This window comes from Crocuta crocuta, unplaced genomic scaffold, assembly GCF_008692635.1.
Source record: "Crocuta crocuta isolate KB4526 unplaced genomic scaffold, BGI_CrCroc_1.0 scaffold77, whole genome shotgun sequence".
NCBI classification, from domain to species: Eukaryota; Metazoa; Chordata; class Mammalia; order Carnivora; family Hyaenidae; genus Crocuta; species Crocuta crocuta.
Window position 1 is genome coordinate 5,043,974 of NW_027532172.1, and position 17,156 is coordinate 5,061,129.

A 17,156-nucleotide genomic window follows, 5' to 3' on the forward strand; every position below is an offset into this window, starting at 1 on the left:
AGAGAGATGTAAAGGCTGAGGTGTAAATCATTAGTTTTGGAATGGGAGCCGAGTGCCTCCTGTTTATCATCAATGGCTGATAAATGCTTTGAAAGGGGAAAGCAAACACAGAAACAAGGACCAACGGAGCAGGTTACCATTCATTTTATCTAACTTGTAGTTTAGGAAAGGTGGTCAATGTTTAATTTCAAAACGCCACTACAAACATCCCCTTACTTACAGCCTCCTTCTCTCTGTCCATGATAGTTTCCAGTTCTTCAAAATGTCGCAGTTTGATCTCCAATTTCTTCATTTGTGTCTCAACCAGTAGGGCCACCAGAGACTTGATCTTTCTCTCTTCCACGGCAGCCAGGTGCTAAGTGTAAAAGATCATTCAAATTAAGTAGGTACACATTTCCTTAAAATAGAGAAACAAAATGCTGAAGTTGCTATTCAAAGTAGGGATTATATAATTAAGAACAATGCCTGATGCCCCATCTGTATGTTTCTACCAAACATTTATTTCAATTTAAAGTAACTATTGCTGAATTTCTGGTCCTTATAGGTATAAAGAACCCTGTTAAAGGGTTAAAAAAAAGGGGGGGCGGGGGATCTGGGTGGCTCAGTCAGTTGAGTCTGACTTCGGCTGAGGTCATGATCTTGCTGTTCACGAGCCCATATCGGGCTCTGTGCTGACAGCTCAGAGCCTGGGACCTGCTTCAGATTCTGTATGTGTGTGTGTGTGTGTGTGTCTCTCTCTCTGCCCATCCCCCGCTTATGCTTTATCTCTCTCAAAAATAAACATTAAAAAAAATTTTTTTAAATAAAAAGCAAAAATAAAAAAACCCCTCTCCCTCTCATAGTAAATGACTCCCCTCAAAAAGAGCTCATCACAAAGGGGAGGTTTAATCAGGAGCCTGATGGACAAAGAGGAGGACACAAGTAGCCTGGGGTACACTTCCCATCTACCACCCACTTACCTCATACCCTTGCCCTTTTACTCTATGCCTCCCCTCACTATCTTTCCTCCCTTATGAACTGTCCAGGAACAGCTAAGCAGTGGGTTCCCTCAGCATCCAACACTCAGATAGATGCAAGGCCTTTGCCTTTAGTGAGTGGAACCGCATGTGGAAAGGAGATGGTGAACAATATTCCACCCCTGTGTTTGCGGACAGGATCCACAGCAAGAGAAACAAATATAGTACAGAACAAGAAGTTGCGCTGGCAGAATGTGCTTGTCGCCTGCAACAGGACAGATGATGAGCCCTATTCATTCACACTTCCGGCCTACTCAGCAGCACACAGAAGAAGGTACCACATTACACTGAGAAGATGAGCGTTGTATATTTAGTTCTGATTAATTGTACCTGGGAAGGGGTCAATCCCACCTAATGCAGACATGTCTAAGAGCTTATACCAACAAACACCCAACAGCACTTTGCATTCACTTTCATTATATCTGCTGAATTTATGTGCTCATCTTGCTTCTATACAAGTGAGAAGTAACATGAAGTGGCTGTCTTAACAATCTCTGTTTCTTACAGAACCTAGGAAGAGCTAACATGCAGTAGGCACTTAACATAGGCTTTTGGGAGCTAAATTAACAGACACTTAAATGAGAATCTTATTTTTCACTCTTTTATAGCTGGAAAAGAGAAGTGTAGTCTTATACCATAGAGATCCATCTCCAGGAAAAGGCACAAGTATAAGCAAAAGGTGATGATGAGCAGGTTTTATGAACAATCTACAGCTGTTCATGATACATCTGCCTCCCTAACCACTTTAAGATACAGGAGTACAAAGTTTAAATAAAGATCACGTGGCTCAGTCAGTTAAGCATCCAATTCTTGATTTTGGCTCAGGTCATGATCTTGTGGTTGTTGAGTTTGAGCCCCATGTTGGGCTCTGTGCTGACAGCGCAGAGCCTGGAGCCTGCTTCGGATTCTGTGTTTCTCTCTCTCCCTCACACCTTCCTCTTTCTCTCTCTCAAAAATAAATAAACAGGGACACCTGGGTGGCTCAGTCGGTTAAACATCTGACTTCCGCCCAGGTCATGATCTTGCAAGGTGAGTTCAAGCCCCACCTTGGGCTCTGTGTGGACAGCTCATAGGCTGGAGCCTGCTTCGGATTCTGTGTCTCCATCTCTCTCTGTTCCTCCCCTCGCTTGCATTCTGTCACTCTCTCTCTCTCTCAAAAATAGAGATTAAAAAAATTTTTTTAAATAAATAAAAAATTTTTTAATTTCAGACAAAAAAACAGAAGTAAATCTAAATAATCTTGGGTTAAGTGAATGATTTCTTATATGTGACACCAAAGGCACAAATGTCAAAAGGGAAGATTGAGAAGTGAAAGTTCATCAAAATCAAAAACCTCTCTGTTTCAAAGGACACCATCAAGAAGATGAAAACACAACTCACAGACTGTGAGAAAGTATTTGCAAATCATGTGTGATGAGAGACTTGTGTCCAGCGTATATGAAAAGCTCTTAGACCTCATGCCTGTGGATGAAGTAATGCTGGTAGGGACGTGTGGGACTTCAGAAACAAGCTGGTCACCATCTCAGACACTTGGCAAATTTTAAAGATGCAGAAGATGGGATGCTAACGAGTTAGGTTCAAAGAAGAAAAGAAATTCCTTAAAATATCCCTTTTGAAGTGATAATTATTTCAAAATCTCAACTCCAATTTCTGGGATGTCACACCCAAGGGTCACGTGTGGTCCTGGAAGAGAATGACCAAAGTTTCATCTAGCTTCCACTCAGTCCCTGCCCCTTTTCAGCTCTGCTACCACTCTTTTTACACAGAGAATCTACATTTGTTTTAATGTTTATTTTGAGAGAGAGAGTGCACCCCAGCAGGGGAGGGGCAGATAGTGAGAGAGGGAGACAGACTATTCCAAGCAGGCTCTGCACTGTCAGTGCAGAGCTCAACACGGGGCTCAATCCCACAAACTATGAGCTCATGACTGGAGCCAAAATCAAGCATTGGATGCTGAACTGACTGAGCCACCCAGGTGCCCCCCTGATAGCCTAAATTTTTATACATTTGTGGCATTCAATCAAAACAGCAGATCCACAGATGGCACAGGCACTGGACTTAGCAGGTGAGAACATTAATATAAGTTAAGACTACTATGTTTAAGAAAATGTAGGAAAAATGTGGATAAAAAGAGAATTTCAATAGATTTAGACTTTGTGTAAGAATCAATATACACTTGATTGAAATTATGACTAAAATAATTACTAACTGGAAATAATAACTCAAAGATCAGGTTTAAAAGCGTGTGACTTGGGGCGCCTGGATGGCTCAGGTGGTTAAGTGTCCAACTCTGGATTTCAGCTCAAGTCATGATCTCGTGGTTTGTGACATCAAGCCCGGTGTCAGGCTCCATGCTGACAGAGTGGATGGAGCCTGCTTGGGATTCTCTCTCTCTGCCCCACCCTGGCTTGCAAGCACATATACGTGTGCACACACATGCTCTCTCTCAAAAATAAATAAATTTTGTGTGTGTGTGTGTATACATATTTTTTTAAAGGGGGGGCATATCTGGTTAAGCATCTGACTTGATTTTGGCACAGGTCATGATCTTATGGTTCCTGAGATCGAGCCCCACGTTGGGCTCTGCACTGACAGTACGGAGCCTGCTTGAGATTCCCTCTTTCTCTGTCACTCCCCAACTTGTACACTCTCAAAAATAAACAAACATTTTTTAAAAATGCAGAATCTGCAAAGCACAATAAAACGAAGTATGTCTGTAACCATGGTCTAGAAGTTATCCTACCTCCTTGTGACTATTTCCTCATATGTGACACTGGAAAACTATACCACCATCAGGGTAGTGGTGAGGACACACGCAGTGTATGCGGAGCAGAGCCTGGAATATCGCGGGTGCCTCATACTTGTGAGCACTAACACTGCTGATGCCCTGGGAGCCCAATTTGTTGGGAGACTCTCCTCTACCTGCACCGACCACTTTCAACATGTCTTCTAAGACTGAGCATTAGGCATCACTTCCTCTGGGCAGCTTCTGGGCTCCCACAGCCTCCATGACAAGACTCAGCGTGCTGCACTTTATCTATTCACCTGACTTTCACCACCAGGGCCAAGGCTTGAGGATGTCCCACGTTTTGCATGCTTGGCAATTTTAGAGAAGGAGGAAACAAGGACATGAGGTGGAAAGTAAACAAGGAAAAGAGGCAGCCTTTATCAAAAGCCTAGAATTCACCTGTGCTCAATGTTAGAAAAACCACTAGAAATCTCTCTAAGTGAATGTGAACACTTCGGATTGAAGGATGAAAAAACCATTGCCCTCAAACTAAAGAAACAAATTGGGAGTAAAAAAGGAAAAAAAACAAAAAAAAACCTTCAGTCTCTCAACTTTATGGCAGTTTATTTAGTATTAAAGACTTACAGAATTATTAGACTGACCTCTAAAGAAAAAAAATTTAAGTTTTTTTTTTTTTTTTTTAAATGTTTGTTATTTATTCTGAGAAAAAGAGACAGAGGAGAGGAGGGGCATAAAGAGAGAGAATCCCACGCAGGCTCCATAATACAGAGCCCGCTGCGGGGTTCAAATTTACGAACTGTGAGATCATGACCTGATCCAAAACCAACAGTTGGACACTTAAGCAACTGAGCCACCCAGGAGCCCCCAAAGAAAAAATTTTAATAAGTTATCCAAATGACCCCATTATAAGCATAAGCATTATTCACTGATAAGGTTGATAACATCTGGGTTTGAGTAGAAATAAGGGAAAAGAACTAATGTTGCACATTTAGTTTTTTCATAAAAATATTATTTCAGGTCTTAATAATAATGTTTGTATATGAGCTCTGATTTTCTTGATATGATTATTAAAACCAAATGACCGCATCTTCTACTCTGCTCCAGCTCACAATTCTTTTTTGTGAGAGAAGAAATGCAATAGTACATTTCTCTGAAACAAGTGGCCTGGTCCTTTGCACTGTCTCACTTTCTGAATTTTGCTGACTGGATCCTAATGAATGTGTTAATGTGCCATTTCTCACTCTCCTGCATTTCTCGATCTAGCAGTTAGAGCCTCCTTTAAAAAAAAATATTTATTTATTTAGGGAGTGGGTGAGCAGGAGGGAGAGAGGGGCAAGGAGTGGGGAGAGAATCCCAAGCTGGCTCCATGCTCAGCACAGAGTCTGATTTACAGGGCTCAATCCCACAACCCTGGGATCATGACATGAGCCAAAATCAAGAGTCAGATGTTCAATCAACTTCGCCACCGAGGTGCCCCGAGCCTCCTTCCATGACTATTCTTATTGTTACTGGTACAAAATTCATATGCACCTGAGAGAAGGCAAGAAAGTAATATGCCTCACAGAAAAGTACACGTCCTGCTACCAAGACTCTAAGAAATCTTGCTACTTTATGGATTTGGTGACATACACGTACCGAATCAATTCAGTAGAAGTCATAAAGGCTTAGGGGCAGATTCTTCAGGAAATTACAAAGCCTTCACAGAGGCCTGAAGTGACTGGATAAATGTTACCAAGCAATGGACAAAAGTAGTTAAGGGATCCAAATACTACTCATGTCTGCTTTTTCTAAAAATCTTAGAAAGTAAAAGCAAGAGTAAGCTGTTGAAATGCATTACTGGACTGGGGGGGACCCTGGGTTTTATTAAGCATTAACATCATTTTAGCCACCATGCTGTATTTTCACGCTTTTACTTCTAATAATAACCTACCAAAAAAAGAATTCTTTATGTACAGAAAGAAACTGAATTTTATATAATAAGAAAGAAAAGTTAATTATATTGCCAAGGGTCACAGTTAAGTGAACTGGGAATGAAACTCTGTTCTGAACCATACCTCGAAACAAAACCGGCCACTAAGAAAGTGGACACATAGGGACGTGGAAGAGTTAATGTTTCCCTCTTTCTTCTGTTTTTTATTTTTTGGTTTTTAAAAATTAGAAACTTAAATCACAGACATACTAAGAAAACAAAAAAAAAAAAGGTTTGTATTTTTTTTTTAAGCTAGCTGTTGGGTTTTTAATTGCACAATGTTTGAAAACATTTTCATTGGAATGGACAATTTTATCAGACTACATTTCTGCTTTGGCTGGGATCACCAGACTCCAAGTCTGGAGATCTGGGTTTTGGTCTTGGTTATACAGCTAGTCACATAACCGGAGGCTTCTCATTAATTTCTCTGGGTCTGTTTCTACATCTATGAGATTAAAGAATTCAAGAAACTCAAAGGTCATCTGTGACATTACATATGAAACATCTTTGTTGTTAGAGCTTAAGGTGTCTATTAAGCTAGTAATCCAGTTATACACGTAACTTGTGTAAAAATGAAATATGCAAAAAGTAGAAGAGATTTATGTGTTGTGTGTAAGTTTCATTCCCAGAAATTATATAAAATTGTATACTATCCCTAATTAGATCTCACTTAATACTAACTTCTTAAGGATACATTTCCAAGATTTATACATACTTTTTTTTCTTTCCCAACTAAATATATATCCCAATGGCTCAACAAAAATGTGAAGTTCAAGATTAGTGGGCTGAGTTCCTAAGAGGTAGGAACCATCCATATCTCTGTGGCACCAAATAAATCTACCACTGTAGTAGAGTCTAGCACATGATGGGCCCTCAAATACCAGTTTAATGAATAATCAAAATATGGCATTTCCTAGCTTACAAAATGCTTTATCAGAAAGGACTTCTGACTGAAACAAAATGTATAGGCTCAGAAAATTTATTTTAGTTGCCTAAGAAACTAGTAAATGGTAGAGCTGGAACTAAAAATTTGACGTCTAAATCCACAGCCTTTTATACTTATCTACAAATGCTCGTTTAGAACAATTGATGTTTTAGTGGATACTTTCCCGGGGAATTCTTAGAAGGGATGTGCAAGTAGATTGGAGATGGCCACAAACTCACTGGACTTCTTTCCATGGAGAGGAGGGTCTACAATCCCTCCTCTTGAATCAAGGTAGGCTCTCTAACCGCCTTGCCCAAGAGAAAGCAGTGGTGCCATTTTCCAGTTCCCAGCTCGGGAACTTCATGTCCCCATGGAACGTTCCTTCTGGGAGTTCCCAGCTGCCATGTACTAAGTGTGATCAATGTGGAAGAGACCAGAGAGAGAGAGACATCAAGACTGCATGAAGAGGGAAAAGGAACCAGCCATCTCTACCTAGGAACAGGACTTGAAGGAATCTGTCTAAGACTCTCTTCAGGAAACCACCTGTGAGGTAAGTACCACTAAATGATTCAAGTGATACCAAATGGGGAAGAACTGCATAGGTGTTTAGTGCTCAAATTTTTCACAATCATGAGATATAATAAAAAATGGCTGCTTTTTAAAACCACTGTTTTGATATGGGAAAAGAATTTGGTATCTGAAAATGGTGTGTTTTACCAAAAACCTTCAGTGTGGCTTCAGATCATGCAGTGGGCACAGGCTGAAAGGATCTCAAGCAAACCACTGGCAAGAGCTTTTAAGATGGAGAAGGAAATGTTCCTGAAGGTTGGAGAGAAGCAGATCTTCTCTCCAAACAGAAATTTGGAAACAATGTCACTTCTGGTAATGTGGAAAATAGAAAGAGTCATTACTGAACTTGTGGATCTGGCTGGAGTGATTTCCAGGGAAAATATAAACTTTCTTTAGGTATTATATTATAAGTAGTCAGAAGAGAAAGGAACCAAAGAGGGAACTATTCCATTTTCAGGCCATCATTACTGGAGTTAGAAATCTTCCAGACAATTAAGAGCAAATAGAACAGGGTTTAAAATAAAACTTTCTCATCCCTAGTAGCTCCCAGCAAGGGTTTGAAACCAACAAATGGCTTCAGGACAAAGATAAAAACCAGAACACTACCAGTTAATCATGACCGGAGAGTAAACAACTCAAGGTGTGGCTGCAAGACTTTCTGATCGAAGTACATGGTCTGATTTCTAAGAATCTTAAGAATTTCTAATAAAGGTATATATGCCTCTTATACTCTTAGACCCTCTCTACTAGACAGAAGGGCCTCTAAGTATCTTTAAAAGCATGTTTCCTATATTCTATATTACTACAAGTTAGTATTTTCCAGCAAGTTTGAAGTTTTTCATCAGCCACAGTTTCTCCCCCATGCCTCCTTCACTCTTTCCTCTCCTTATGGGACCAATATTGCAGGCTAAGAAAGGCCCCTCACAGCAGCAAAACTGGGCTGATTTTTTAATGGAAAAGGAAAAGGATTGAGAACACAATATCCAAAGCCCAGAGGGCCAAGTCAAAAGCTGTAGAGAGTAAGTCACAGGGGGCAAGGCTGGGGGCCCTGGGAAGACAGACAGGGGAAATGTATGCCTGACTAGATTTCAGAGTTGTTCTGAACTATGTGTGCTCAGGGCCTTCCATCTTCACACTTATTAATGAATGTGAGTGTAATTGCCCTGAATGTTTCCCACTACTTTTATGTCAGTCCTCAAATTCTTTCTGAAAGACAACAACATGCAAGGAGCTGCACTTGAAAGACTGCTCCTCAAGAGCTTCATCTGTACCCAAACTTGATTTAGAGACAATCTCAAAACCCCAGCCTTAGTCTGATTATCACAATAACATGAAACCATGGAATGCTTACTTTTCAACTGGGAGATATGTAGGTAATTGGTGACCACAGGGAAGACTGTGGGGGGTTAAGGTGGCATGCCTTCTGTGTAGAGGCGTGGTCGATGATCCCTCACCTTGAATTTGAACAAAACTTTTTTTAATTTAATGTTTATTTGTTAGAGAGAGAAAGCGAGAACGTGCACACACAAGTGGGAGAGGTCAGAGAGAGAGGGAGACAAAGAATCTGAAGCAGGCTCCAGGCTCTGAGCTGTCAGCACAGAGCCCAAGGTACAAATCAAACCCACGAGCTGCGAGATCATGACCTGAGCCAAAGTTGGACACTTAACTGACTGAGTCAACCAAGTGCTGAATTTGAATAGAACTTTTGACTGGTGGAGCTGGGAAGAGGTTATACAGTGTCAGGCTGGGGGCCCAAGCCATAAGATACCAGCAGGTTCCCCTTCTGGTGGCTTGGGACACTTTCCTCTTAAAGTTATAAGCTTCCACGTAAAAAGTCCAACTATTACAATACCAACCAATTATGAGGAAGCCCAAGAGAACTAACTCTGTAGACAAGCCGTGTGGAGACAGTGATGCCAGCCAGTCCCAGGCCATCCAGCCACCCTGCTTACACATCAGGCACGGCAGGGAGGCTGCCTCAGGGCCTCCCTTCACAGCTCAGCTGTAAGCAAACCTAGCCAATGTCACATGGAGCAGGGCTTTTCCAACTGAGTTTGCTTGAGTTTCTCACTCATAAAAATGGTAAGATGCAACAAAGTGACGATGAGGTTTTGCAATGGTTACACAGCCCTGGGTAACTGAGGCAGGAGCACTGCTGATGCTCAGGCTACGGATTCCTGAAGGTCTGGCAGCAGTGATGAGCGGGGTATCCCCAGGAAGGCTGCAGGGAGCTCCCATCCCTTCACATAACTGAGCTTTATGGAACTTAAGAATGAGGAGGTGTGGGAGTACGGCCCAGATGTGTGCTATGTGGACAAACAACCTAAAAGATTAATGATACCAAAGAGGTAACTTGGTTGTAACAGAGTTAAGGTGAACTTTACACAACAAAGCATGAAGTCCAGCTGGTGGAGCAGGAGTAGTTTTCTGTTTAGTCATATAGAGATGAAAGTGAATAGGGCTAACTCTAGGCAAAATGATCAAATAGGTCAATTTTTCCTTCAGTTTTCTCTCTAGAATATCATCAGGTAAAACGACATGGTTTCAATGATCAGTGCATATAGTGTCAATCAATTTCAGCAAACACTTATCTGGTAAAGCCGTATGACTACAATGTACAATGAAAAATTTTCCTATCCCAAGAAAGAATTTCAAGCAAAGGGGAGCAAGTAAGAGGTATCTCAGAGAGATATAATCTTCCTGTTACCCTGGAACTAATATCCAGTTACCATGAAGACAAACCTACTTTAGCCATTTCAAGATACACGGGGATGGCGTGGTGACAGAATAAACCTAAAGGAAATGTCTGTAGTCTTAAGAACGTATGATCTCGGGCACCTGGGTGGCTCAGGCTGTTGAGCGTCTGACTTCAGCTCAGGTCACGATCTCACGGTTGGTGAGTTCACGCCCCACATTAGGCTCACTGCTATCAGCCTATCAGTGCAGAGCCAGCTTGAAATCCTCTGTCCCTTTCTCTCTGCCCTTCCCCCACTTGCACAATCTCAAAAATAAACATTAAAAAAAAAAAAGAAAGAAAATGTGATCTCGGTTATCTTGGAGGAACTGAGTCCTAATGCTGCTGAATAGAGAACATTCTAGTTTTCCAGGTTTCTAATTTATTCTAGCAATAGTTCTAAACTCTTCCTTCCAGCTGAAACTAAGCCCCCAGATGGAAGGGATGTAGAGCATCCAGCCAATGGTGTTCCTTCCCACACCCACACACCACTCTTCAGGTAGGTCAATTCACAGCTTGTCGGTAGGTGCAGTGAAGAAATGGATATGCTACCGAAGAGTCACTCACATGGCAAGGTTGGGGAAAAGCCAGAAAGCATGCCCACCCTCCCTATGTGTTTTGGAGCTAGATTCAGAACCTCTAATTACTACTCCATGTCAGTGTGACAAACAATTAAAATGTATCAAGGAAAACTCTTAATAACAAAGCTGTTTATAGATACAGAAGAACAAAAAGAGAGTAAGAGAAAACTTGGATTGGCTAGATCAGCTGTACTAATTACAGTAATTTAAGTGAATTCCTTACCCTTAATTCCCATGTAGCACAAAGATGATTATGTGTGCTGTGAAATGCATCAGACCCAGCTGTTAAGTGGCACTGAGCAGTTCATGCATGCCAAGTCATGTGTCACATGCATGTGTATCACTCACAGATCTGTGGAAAACACAGCTGTCATGAGAATAAAGATCTCCTTTCCCAGTTATTAGAAACAAGACTGAGTGAGGATGATGGAATGGAAATTCGATGACCTGGAAGGAAAATGTTCTTTGGACTCTTCTAAACCTTGTACAGAGTATCTAAGGAGCAGGGCAATTGCTCCATAAAAGCAGTTTCTCTGCAATGAAGGAGTCAAACAGCTGTGGCAAGGTGGTCAGACGTACACACCACACAAACATCTGTGCCCAAAGGTGCACATGTTAACAGCTATGAGGCCATCATGTTTTCATCAGCAATGAAAATGATTTATGGTAATCTACCATACTTACAGTGAAGCTGACACAGTGACAGAGAGAGGAGAAATAATGGAAGGGAGAGGGAGAGAAACATCTCTGGGAGAGGGATGAGGGTCCAGTCTGGGAGAACCGCAAAGAACAGTCCTGGACAGACAGGCAATAAAGGACACTTGAGAACTGAAGACGGGTCCTGATCATGAAAATCTTATGAATTCTACACTAAAGAGTTTGAAATTTTAGCCTGAGAGAGAAGAGAGAGCTTATTTAAGAAAGCACCATGTTCCTATTTGTATTTTTAAAGATTCTTCAGAGAAGCAGAAAGGAATCCACTGATTAGGAGATAGGCTAGCAACCATTCCTGGGGCAGTAGGGGTGGGGAGGTGGGAAGGACAGTAGCTGGAAGGGAGTATGAGGAAGCTTCTGGAAGGCTAGGAATGTTAATGTTATGCTGTTTGAAGTGGGTGCCTTATGTGAGCCCACAGGTGGGCTCCGTCTGTGAAAAATTTACTAGCTGTAGACATATATATCTATTTATACAAATGTAAGTTATATTTCAATAGAAAATTTCAAAAATAAAAAAGATTACTTTGGCTGAAGACAGAGAATGGGTGGAAGGAGATAGGCAATGGATGAGGGATGTTGGCCTAAGGGAAAAGTGAAGGGCCTGGGCATTACCAGAGGCACTAATGTGCCAGGAAGGATTTGGTGGCTAAACAGCTATGGAAAATGAAAGAATGAGAGGAGATAAAGATGACCTGAGGCTGCGGTTCAGGAGACTGGTGGATGGCTGTGCGGTCTCTTGATAAACGTCACAAAGGACAGAGGCTCTCCTGGCCTCTAGCTCATTTATGACATAAGCCCAAGACCCAAGACCATCCTTAAGGTCTCTAAGATCCCTGACGGCAGTCTGAACAACAAGAACTTAGCTCTGAGACAACGAGGTGCCAAAGGGTCCAGCCTGACAGGACAAACAGAGGCTCAAAAAACTGTTTCCAGTGAGGCAGCAAAACCAAATGAACGGGAAACAGCTGTCAATTTGGTGTGCAGGGCAGTACGCACTCCTCCCAGGAGGCAGAGGATACCTAATACTGCAACTAAACCACCATGAGAGTTGGGAGGCATCTGTGGAAGAGACCGGGAAATAGGAACACGCAGAATCTTCAGCTCCTGTAAGAGTCAGCATCACTGGGGCTGCTGTCTGGACTGACAGAACAGGCCTGCCCTGTCAACACCCTCCTCCTCACTGTCCACACCTATGCCTGATGCATGGGAACTCAAAGCAGTGGTCTTGTAGTTTGAACTGGGTCATCTGTGGGTCTGTTACAAATCATGCACCACAGATTAAACACTTGGAGAAGTAGTCTTCAGCAGGTGAACAGTCTGTGGGTACTAAAGGCCATGAAAGAATATCTTTACCAATGGACTAAAAAAACAGCTCAAGATAAAATGATCAGGTATGTTCCAGTAAATACTGCTCAAAATGTGGGAACCTATAATGGAAGCTACTTCAAAGGGTTAAGATGGAGAAGGGGTGAAAAGAAACTTCACATATTCATGCCTGGAATGCTTTAAAATGTGAAAGCAACACAAAGTGGGGGAAATAACATTCTCCTTTTTTTCTTAAATATGCTGTGAAGCCAATACTAGATTATAAATAGAGAAAACCACCCCCAGAAAAGCTGGCAAATTCAAGAAGAAAAAGAGTTATTTTAGATCCCCCTGTTTCCTTTCAGTCTGTAAGAGCAAGGTGAAGTATTTATACAAGGAAACAGATTTCTGTCTTAAAAATCACAAATACTTCAATCGAACAGAAATTGGAACAGTAGTCCAAGACAAATTCTGCAGGCAAACGCGAGGGACTTTTAAGTTCGGCTACATCTCTGTGGTCTCCATGAAATGACAGCTAAACGGCACAGTAGAAGCAAGGCCCAGAAGGCAGCCCCCTCCAGGACCAGATCTGCGATTCGCCCCCGCCCCTCCTGCCAGTACAATTCTTAACCTAGAAATGCCGGTCAAGCAGTCATCTCGTGTTGGGCGCAAGGCTCTTTATACTAATCGTTCCCAATAACTGACAACAATGCAACCATTCACGGCTTACAGGAGCCTGGAAAGGGCTGTTAGTGGCAAACCTTGGCTTTGGTTGCAGCTGAGGCAAGAGCAGCTGCTGCGGCCGTGGCCACATTTCCTTCGGAAATTTCATGTTCGACTTTCTTCTTCCCAAGATCGCTTTCTCTTTCTTTACAAGTATCAGTGAGTTCCTTGTTCTCTTCAGTTTCCTTTTCTTCTGAAAAAAAAAAAAAAAAAAAAAAAATGAGAAAGCTTTATTACCAGCGTGCCCCATCTCAATAAGCCATCTTACTTCTCACCTCCGCCACATGACAAACTAGAACTGAGGTTACAAAGAGATCTCAGTGCCTTCTTCTTTGTAAGACTTTTGCAGAGCCATTCCATGCATGTAAGGGAGCCTCCATCTGAGCCGGATTTTCTAAATAGTATGCTTTGTCTTCTCTTCATTTCTCTAAGCTCTCTGTGTAGTTCCCTAGGATATAAAGGGAACTAAGCCCTGCCGTAAGACTAACAAGATCAGTCAATGAAATGCTCTGAGAAACCCTAGTGTCTAGAGGAAATGAGAACAAAGCACTTCCGCAAGCCTTCTGAGACAGGCACAATGGATCTGCCAGCCACTGACCATGACTTCTGTCACAATGAGCAACTTGTTTATTGACTACTACTAAAAACAAGGTAGCCAGTGGTATTAGCACTGGTGCCTAGGAGCCAAATACAACTCCTACTTGAACATTTATTTATTGCTACGTTAAGAAACAAACCCAGGGCACCTGGATGGCTCAGTCAGGTAAGCATCCAACTCTTGGTTGCAGCTCAGGTCATAATCTCCTGGTTGTAGAATCAAGCCCCATATTGGGCTCTGTGCTGACAGTGTGGGGCATGCTTGGGATTCTCTCCCCCTCCCTCTCTGCCCCTCCCCTGCTCACATCCTCTCTCAAAATAAATAAATAAACATTAAAAAGAAAGAAAGAAACCCCAATGAGTAAGGAAATATTTCTATATAAATGAACTGCTCACAGTTCTCCAGTGCTTCTTAGTTTTACGTAAATTACCTGATTTGGTATCCTCACTAACTTCACTGTCCTGCTCCTTCTCACTATGTTTTTCATTTTCTCCATCTTGTGCTTTATCACCTTCATCTGTTTCGTTTTCCCCTTTGTTTTCTGCCTGAAAGAGGTACAAAAGAAGAGAACAGAGAATGAGCAAAAAAACCCAGTCCTTCTACAAGTGATACTATCTAAGAGTAACAAAAGATTCCACTATTTTTGGCAGGAAGTGCACTAGGACCTTGGAGGCCCAAAGGCCTTGGAGAGAAGAGCTAGAAATCAATACATTCAAAGAATGTACACTTTCACTGCACCTGAGTGCTCACATGTTAATACGCCTCTAAAACACACAGTTCCTACCCTCTTTGAGCCCTGTGCCATATAAAGGGTGTTCAAGGGAATGTCATGGAAATTCCATTGTTATTTACTGGCTAAATAGAGAAATACTTCATAAGCAAATGAATTACTGACTACCTGTCCAAAAGAACCAAGAGCATTTAAAATGTACTTTATCAACCGAGAAGATGGAACACTGCCAAAATTAAAAGCTGACAAAGCCTTTAATACAGTCATCTGCTAATGGTTTTTAGGAAGAGCCACAATAGGGCATCAGTGATTTTGCTCTGGGGACTGAAAACTTCAATTCTTCTGGTGAGAATTTGGTTTCATTTGCTGATTCTGAAATCCCTGTGACTCTGGACAAATCATGTAATACTGTCTGTAAAATGAAGAGACTATCATTGACTTGATGAGACTGTTTAGGAACCAGATGAATTAAAAAATGGAAAGTACAAAGCAGAGTATTTGTAACAGTGTAAGAATTATACTTAATTTTACTCTTTTCTTCATCCCGTCCTTATCTATATACAATTTTAAAACAAAACATGTAATCAACATCTTAAATCCCAGACTGTATATGTTCACTCAAATAGTGAGTGAATGGTCATTATGGCTCTTAATCTTATCTTTTTTAACTCAAGTATAGTTGACATAAAATGTTATATTAGGTTCAGGTTTACAACACAGTTGACAATTCTACACATTACACAATGCTAACTAAACTATGATAAATCTACTTACTTTCTGTCCATATATTATTATAGTACTGGCTATATTCCCTATGCTGTACTTTTCAACCTCATGACTTATTTTATAACCAAAAATCTGTACCTTGATCCTCCTTTACCTATTCTGCCTACCTCCCCAATTCCCCTTTCCCCTCTCATAATCATCAGCTTGTTCTCTGTATTTATGGGTCTATTTCTGATTTTCTGGTTTCGTTTGTTTTGTTTTTTAGATTCCATACAGAAGTTAAATATTAACAGTAGTTGTCTTTCTTTGACTTATTTCACTTATTCTAACACCCTCTAGGTCCATCCACGTTGTTGTGAATGGCAAGATTTCATTCTTTTTTATGGCTGAGTGATAATATTCCTGTGTGTGTGTGTGTGTGTGTGTGTGTGTGTGTGTGTGTGTGTGTGTTATCTCCATTCATTTATCAGAAGACATTTATACTGCTTTCACATCTTGGCTATTATAAATAACGTTGAGTGAACATAGGGGTGCACAGATCTTCTGGAATTAACATTTTCATTTTCTTTGGATAAATACCCAGTAGTGGAATTGCTGGATCACACGGTAGTTCTATTTTTTAACTTTCTGAGGAAGCGCCACAGTTTTCCAGAGTGGCTGCAGCATTTACATTCCCATCAACAGTGCACGAGGGCTCATTTTACCCACATCCTTGCTAACACTGTTTGATACTAGCTTTTCTGATTGGTGTGAGGTGGTACCTTGAGGTTTTGATTTGCATTTCCCTGATGAGGAGTGATACTGAGCATCCTTTCATGTGTCTGCTGGTCATCTGTATATGTACTTCAGAAAAAGGTCTATTCAGGTCTTTGTCCATTGTTAAATCATGTGCCCCTGATCTTGAAGAGGCTGTAAAGTCCTGTTCTGCCTCACTCACCTTGTGTTTATAGCCTGTCTGAGTCAGAGATCAAGTCACAAACACAGGAAGCACTTTGATGCCTTCTGCACACTAGCTTCAGTGTCTCCTCCAAGCAGGTGGAATCTTCAATTTCTTCCCCTCCATTTCAATCTTTATAGTTCTACCTGCTCTTTAAAACCTACTTCAAATGTCACCTTCTGATTAAGACTTTTCTAAATATTTTCCTACTGGCAGTTAAATCTCCTACAAAATTCCTTAATATTCCATAATTCTCTTCTGGCACAAGTATAGGACCCAACCCTATAATTCAATATAAAAACCACAATTTTGTATGCATTCATTTTTTCAACTGTGCCCGAAAGGGATATAAAAGAAGAGGCTAGGGAGTGGATAAATCTTCCTCGAATGAATAAGTGGAAAATGTCCTATGTTATGCTTTGTGAGAATTATACCTTATACCTGCAAAGTCCAAATGGCTGACAGAATCATCTGTAGTTCCCTCAGAGGGATCAAGAACAAGATAAACCCAAACCATTATGCTATGAAAGCCATGCTCTGTGTCTTTTCTGCTGTAGAAGAATTCAAACAGACTTTCACCTTTTCAGACTGCTGACCATCAGTATCTGTTTCCATTTTTTCCTCTTCAGCCCCTTCTACGAACAAAAGAATAAGAACTAGTAACACAATATGGAAAAAAAAAGTAAAAGCTTTCATACAGCTGTATCTAAAATATAGCTATGCACAATAATAAGGACGAGTCTCACGACCATAGGCTGACATAAGAAGTCTGGCATAAAACACAGACTTTGTGATTGTATTAATTTAAAGTTCAAAAACAGATGAAAGTAATCAATAGTGTTAGAAATCAGGACAGCAATTAGCCAAGAAAGTAGTGTG

At 41.1% G+C, this 17,156-nt stretch overlaps 1 protein-coding gene across 1 annotated transcript in view; it reads right to left on the minus strand.

Annotated features, from left to right (window-relative positions):
- The window catches only part of SMARCC1 (SWI/SNF related BAF chromatin remodeling complex subunit C1), a 172,263-nt gene that overhangs the window by 31,986 nt on the left and 123,121 nt on the right, over window positions 1-17,156 (minus strand). Inside the window, exons 22-25 of the mRNA XM_077777037.1 lie at window positions 16,857-16,912; window positions 14,315-14,429; window positions 13,325-13,479; window positions 221-355 (exon numbers count right to left, since the gene is read on the minus strand). Of these exons, the coding sequence (XP_077633163.1) occupies window positions 221-355; window positions 13,325-13,479; window positions 14,315-14,429; window positions 16,857-16,912 (461 nt within the window). The remainder of the gene's footprint in view (window positions 1-220; window positions 356-13,324; window positions 13,480-14,314; window positions 14,430-16,856; window positions 16,913-17,156) is intronic.